The 6,778-nt window shown below is 42.8% G+C and overlaps 1 protein-coding gene across 1 annotated transcript; it reads right to left on the bottom strand.

Annotated features, from left to right (window-relative positions):
* Nucleotides 1-3,510: 3,510 nt before the first annotated feature.
* LOC147622723 (fructose-bisphosphate aldolase 1, chloroplastic-like) lies at nt 3,511-6,065 on the bottom strand. The gene is made up of 6 exons (XM_086822349.1): nt 5,787-6,065; nt 5,387-5,656; nt 5,191-5,300; nt 4,522-4,612; nt 4,152-4,421; nt 3,511-3,992 (listed from the first exon to the last, which is right to left on the bottom strand). Exons 1-6 carry the CDS (start codon nt 5,943-5,945, stop codon nt 3,714-3,716), a joined length of 1,179 nt encoding a protein of 392 aa, XP_086678475.1. The 5' UTR covers nt 5,946-6,065; the 3' UTR covers nt 3,511-3,713.
* Nucleotides 6,066-6,778: the final 713 nt, after the last annotated feature.

Here is a 6,778-nt window from a genome sequence, read left to right as displayed (position 1 = left end):
AACAAAATTCAAAATATGTTGCCACTACCAAGAGTAAAAGAAACATAGATACAATTCCAATAATCAAAACATAGCAAGGATTATATGTGACACATGTTTCTGTCCAACCTTTGTTACGTGCGCTTGGAAAATTGGTCACACCATCATAAAGTTGTGTGGTGATCAAGCAGAACATGGTACTTCCATTTATCATCCAAAGAACCATTATATATAAATACCTCTAAACCTTGGCTCTTGAATCCTTGCCATTGGACTCTAGTATAGCGTAGTATTAACACTAGTGTTTTCAAGTCATATTCCAAAACATAGTTAGAGAGTATGCTTTGCATTGGAGAAAGAATGATTCTCTATCTTGGAACAAAGGTTACTTTTGTATTTGTGTATACCAAGTTTAGTAAAAGTCTTCTTGCTTTAATACACTTGTAATAGCTAATTCGAGGAAAGGATAGTTAGAATCTTTATACTCAAGTTGGATGGATGTGAAATTCTAAAGGGCTATAATCTAGAAGGCCTTAGATTTACAATCATGCATAGTGTATGACTCATGTTGATGATTAGAGGGTTCAAACAAAAGGGATTGATACTCCTCTTTGCCTGTTGTTTCCTCTTCTATTGGGACTTTCACGATCCAAGTTACCCTTCACACGAACACACACTGACTCATGTTGGCCAAAGCTGTGGTGTGGGCAGGCCTCAAATTTGAAGCCGATTTTGGGCGTCATTCCATATTTCTGAGTAAAAAAATCCCCTCTATTTTGAGCTAAGGCATCGTGGGTGTGAAGCCTAAGGAAAATATGTAAGGTGTCCAAAAGGCCTTAGAATACATGCTAGGGTGTCAAGGATATATATATATATATATATATAGTGAGAATTTAGAAAGAGAGAGTTGTATAGTGTAGCCTCTGGTCAGCCGGTTAACAAGCTTGGGAACCTGCCGAGTATTGAGCAATATTTTTTAAAGAATTGGAATTTGGCGTGGGAAAAATTAAAGCTTTGAACTTGAAAGTTGAAACCTTATCGTTTCAACAGAGCATAACAGAGCTCCTCCAGGCTCCAACTCGCCTCCAATTTAACCTAGCGCTTTGCCCCCATGGCCATGCTCCCATCATTTGTGATAGTTAAAGGCCCATCCTCTGCACCCAGGTTCATTTTCTATTCTTGTGTGTGTGTGTGTGTGTGTGCCTTAGACAAAGAGAGAGAGGGATGAATTCATTTTGTATTCTTGTGTGTATGTGTGCCGAGGTACGTTTTGTATTCTTGTGTGTGTGTTGGTGTGTGTGTGTGTGTGCGCGCGTGCGTGCCTCAGAGAAAGAGAGAGGGAGGAATTCGTTTTGTATTCTTGTGTGTGTGTGTGTGTGTGTGTGAGAGAGAGAGAGAGAGAGAGAGAGAGAGAGAGAGAGAGAGAGAGAGAGAGAGAGAGGCTACATCCTACAACTATGTGTGTGTGTGTGTGTGTGTGTGTGTGTGTGTGAGGGAAAGAGAGAGCAATATTATGCTATCCTTTTGATTTTCAGAGTCCAATTGAAGCCAAGTCAACGTACTTTGATAGAGATTTATGGCAATAGCAAAGACAAGGAGAACATATTACTGACTAGAAGATCAATGAACAAATCAATCGAGGAGCTCATGGAAGAAATATTTGGCTCTCCTAGTGAGTGTGATGCAGATGATGAAGACCTCGACATGGAGGATAGTGAAGGTGGTCTAGAGGATGATATGGAGATGCTTGGTGCTGCTATAGAGACTGCTACTTCTTGCAGTATCAAAGAGGGTGTAGCAAACGATTGAAAAGAAGGGACCAGTACGGAAGTATCGACCATCATGGGAAATTAGGTATCCCTTCCTAAAACATATAGTTCGTGGCAATTCTGAGTTCATGAAGTATTTGTGGTGTGAAAAATATAACTTGAAAGGACCGTGGGGGCGGGGAGATGGATGTACAACTATCATGATTAGTGCCATTAGAAAACATAGAAAATCTAGAGAGCATGGATTTGCTGTAGCAAAGCATCACCATGAGGGAAAGAGGTTTGTGCAAAAGATTGTGGATTGCATGAATGAGCGCTTTCCACATATTTATTTTTTCAATGTTGCAAAATTGGTTAGTCCATATAGCATTATCCGCGTGTTGCAAAAAACTCTTGAGATTCAATGGAAAGGGAGAAAATATTGACATCATGGCTAGACAGATTGTTGGAGAAGTTTGGGAGACACCTTGTGAATGCGCAAGGTTGCAGAGATGAGTTACTATCATTTACAGATGTCTTATAAAAACAATCAGTAGTGGACATATACATGAGAAAAACCGTAAAGTAGGCTGATTTGTATTGATTCAATCAAGAAAACTTCAATCTAAATCCCACACCCAAATACAATGTTAAGCTCTCATGTTGCCAATGTAGAAACTCCATAAGCATACAACAATCAAGTGAACCTGAGCATAAACATACATCATCTTACCAATTGCAAACCCTCCTTGTTTTCACAAGCCTCCAATCTTCATGTACCTTCTCCCAATCTATGCTCTCCACATTAGGACCAAGATGAGAAACTCTCATTAAAGCTTCAAGAGTGTCTACTTTCAAACATTGACGTTGATCACTTTTGATCATATTCTGTTTCGAGAAGCCTCATTTGCATGGGCACTGATGAAACTAGAAGTACCAAAAGGATTTGCCATAGCTTCATCATGTTGGAGTATGTCTCATGTCAATTTTGAGTGCAAGAAAAGACACACCATGCATCCATCATTCTCATGCCCTAGGTGTCCATTTTTTACAAACAAATACTTAAAACAAACAGCTCGATGTGCTCTTTGCCTTGAGCATAACGATGTTTAGGGCTGATTTGATTATTAATTCTTTGTTTCACTTTTTCCAGCTCTGTGTATGGGCAAGGAGTCACGTCAGACGAGGTACATGCAACTTGTTTACTCATAGTTTTGAAACAAATAGCTTAATGTGCTTCTTCTTGTCTAGAGCATAAAGATGTATAGGGCTGATGTGATTATTAGTTTTGTGTTTCAATTTTACAGCAATGTGTACAAGCAAGGCATTGCACCCACTGGTAAGGTACATGAATTCAATTTTATCATAATTTTGTCTACATAGTTATCGTTTCTTGATAAAAAACATTGTGAGACATCCTTAGATCATAGGTGTAGAAATTAGAATTTTCAAACGCAATTGAAGCCTGAGAGTTAGATGGGAAAGGTGTTTTGAGGCCTTAGATTTGTGTGAAGGTGTCACTAATATTTTAATGAAGCCGAAGGTTCGGCTTCAAATTTGAGGCCTGGGTGTGGTCGTGGGGAAGGCGTTAGTTTTACACTCATGAAGTGTAGGACTCACGTTGGTTGGTGCTGGACGTGCAGCTCCGCGACGTTCTAAGATCTTCAAGCTCGAGACGATATATTGCGTGAGACTCTAATTATACACTAAAGAAGTGCGCGCCGTAGCGGGCGGTGCACAGACATGGTACGTCGATAATGAGATGAGATGGAGAAGAAAGAAAGAAAGAAAGAGAAAAATGCGTTATATGATAATCAGTACTCAACAGTAGAACAATGGGAGATCACCATACAATAAAAACTTAGCACCTCTTTCCCTCGCAATTACTAGAAGAAGCTGCTGCGGTTGCATGGATCAACGGGAGCACTGGGCTTTCGGGGCTAGACGGGGACGCGCACAGGAACGCGCACAAACACCACGCTCTTCTCAGTAAGTGTATCCCGCCACAAACATGCCCTTCTTGGCCTCCTCGCTCTCACCCTCTTCAGAATATTTGCCAAGCTGAGCCAAGGAGTTTGCCTTGGCACGAATAAGGAGACCTGTTTGGGCTTTCTTCACGTTCTCCGGGCTGCCACCCCATGTCTTCAACACGGTGTTCTGCAAGGCACGTGCGTACGAGAACGACACGTGCCATGGGTTGGGTGACTGGTTCATTGCGTTGAGGTTGAGGGTAGCCTCGACCTCTGATTGCCCTCCGGATAAGAACTGCAGAGACATACACCATAGCCGTTAAAGTTCCATTGCATGGCAGCTTAATCCGTGAAAGCACCCACCTCAGACGATTAATTGGATAAACCAATGATCAAACTACAAGGTAAGGCTTACTAACGCATTAGATTAGTACAAAACTACTTGGAGTATTACCATAATTCCAGGAACTGCAGGCGGCACTCTCCTCTTCAGCATATTGAGAGTGTATGCTGCAACTACTTCAGGAGCCGCCCTGTCCTTGCACTCAGCGCCAGGGGTGACCATGCTGGGTTTCAGAAGAATGCCTTCGTACATCACGTTGTTCTTAGCAAGAAAGTAGAACACTTCGTTCCACACCTTCTCGGCCACGGCCAAAGTTCTGTCAATTCCGTGCTCTCCGTCCAACATAATCTCGGGTTCAACGATGGGGACCAAGCCATTGTCCTGGACATAGTCGAGTTCACATCTTTAAACCACTTGGGCAGTAAATATAAAGCGTTTTGGAAAGCACAAAGTAGCATATAATCTCATATAATATACATACCTGGGAGATTGAAGCATATCTAGCAAGCCCCCATGCGGCTTCCTGAACTGCAAGCTCAGATGGGCCATTGGGAATGCTTATCACAGTTCTCCTGCACGAAATTCCCCGGGTTGATTAGTCCCTAATCCAAAATTCCTTAACCCAGGACATATTCAGAGCATGTAGCCCAGCAGGCTATCTAGATTTTTAATGGCCATTATGCCCATTGTTAGGCACATGCTCATCATTTCTGGCAAATTCTGGAGGGGGGCCAGACGATTACATAGACAAAATGAATTCCCATCAAAATAAGGGTAAGGGAGTTTTAAAAAGTAATATAAAATCATATAAAAGCGATATCAAACTAGAAGGTAGGTGCATCTCAACCAATCAGAGGGGCACTATTATTGCCATAAAAGTATGGGAACATAAGCCCCATCATGTGGGAACATCCGAGTTCGAATCCCCACATCTATGAGGACATCCCGGAGTTCAAAACCCACATGCTCCTGTTGATATTATGGTCACTTTCTAAAGAAAGCTTCTTAGAAAATGGGGTTGCAAAAGAAGGCCACCATTTTTATATTTTGAGCCCTGACACTCCTTGCAGGGGTAACTAAACCATGAGACTACACAAGGATTTTCTGGCAGATTCAAAAAGAAATACATAAAACCAAGGGCTCCACATACCACTTAGCAAAACGAGCTCCTTGCTTGTAGTACTCGGCCGTCCTGGACGCCAGACCATCAAGACCTTGGCACCACGACTCATCGTTAGAGCCAGCCAAAGGCACTAAGCCCTGCAGCGACGAGAGAAGATAATCAGTTCCTATGAAAAGTATTGTTACAGGGGTAATTAGAGAGAAAAAGCTTTGACTCTCTTCACCTTGTCGACTTTGATGCCTGGGGCAATGCCTTGGTCTTTCAGGCAATCAACGAACTTCTTGCCGTCAAGTGTTGACTGGTAGAGGGTCTCCTCGAAGAGAATAGCCCCGGAAATGTACTCGCCCAGACCCGGGGTAGTAACCAGGAGCTGACGGTAAGCTTGGCGGTTCGCCTCTGTGTTGTCAAGTCCAATAGATGCAAGTCTCTTGCCACAGGTAGCGTTGGACTCGTCCATCGCCAGGATACCCCGCCCACGTGACGCCACCGAATTCTGAGCGAGCCAGTAGATCCACACAGCACATTCATCAACCCGCGAGCGCCCACCAAATCTATCACACTACTGCACAGACTACACTACGCTTTTACAACACAGCATCCAGAGAAATAAGAAAACAAATTACCGCGGTCTTGATGAGCTCATCTGCATAGGCTCCCGCGCGGATGGTGAGGGGTGAATATTGCTGGGTTGCTGCAGCAGAAGAAGAGGTCGCAGGCTTCAAAGACTGTCCCAAGAACTGAGAAGAAGCCAAAGAGACTGCAGGCTTAAGCATGGCGGCCATGGCTGCTTGTTCTACAGCTACAGCTACAGTCAATGGAATGCACGAGTGCTTTAGATAGCTGAGGGCTGAGCTTGGCTCACAGTCGCGCTAAGGAGGTTTACGTCGTCGAAGAGAATGTTATTTGTAAGGGGCTGGGTCGACGATGGGGGATGGATGGCTCTCCTAGCTGCCTACCCTTGTGTGGCTCACATTGGATTGCCATTGGAGCCCACCTTGCAGAGGTGGATGAGTCAGTATTAATCAATCAAAATAAAGGAAATTTTTCCTTTCCAATAATACTGCTATAAAAAACGTGAGCCATCAAGAAACTTTAAAAACTTCCCCAAAAACATTTTATGTTTTTTTAAAGTTTAAAAATTAGAAAATATTACACACCCCATCCTTACAAGCCATCCTTACAAGGTGCCACCAGGAAGGTTTAAACCCTTGACCTCATACATGGACTTCAACACCCTATGCGCTTAGTGGTATTCATGGGGTTATCAAAATACCTAATTAGGAAAAGCTCTTTCATAAAAAATGCTACTAGCATTTTGCTCATGCATAAATTTTTTGTGCACCCATCATTAAACCTTTTGCATTTTAAGAACAAGAGCGGCTCACACATTTCAAACATACAATGGGCATTCACCTTAAGAAACACTTTCGTCCATAAGTGGATGCCCTTTAGTATGTGGCTCAAATTCAAGCGTAGTACTAGTAAGAGGACACCCACCACCAGGAGAAGCATGTTGAATCCTTTCACAAGGTTGCTCAAACTCAAGGTTAGGCCGGCCTAAGGGAGATATTGGTCTAGTGACACAACCAGTAACAATATTTGATTGGTTAAAAAT

Source organism: Cibotium barometz, chromosome 28, assembly GCF_041138505.1.
Source record: "Cibotium barometz isolate CiBa-2024 chromosome 28, ASM4113850v1, whole genome shotgun sequence".
In the NCBI taxonomy this organism is placed as follows: domain Eukaryota; kingdom Viridiplantae; phylum Streptophyta; class Polypodiopsida; order Cyatheales; family Cibotiaceae; genus Cibotium; species Cibotium barometz.
Note: the sequence above shows the minus strand (reverse complement) of the source record. Positions and strands in the feature narration are given on the sequence as shown.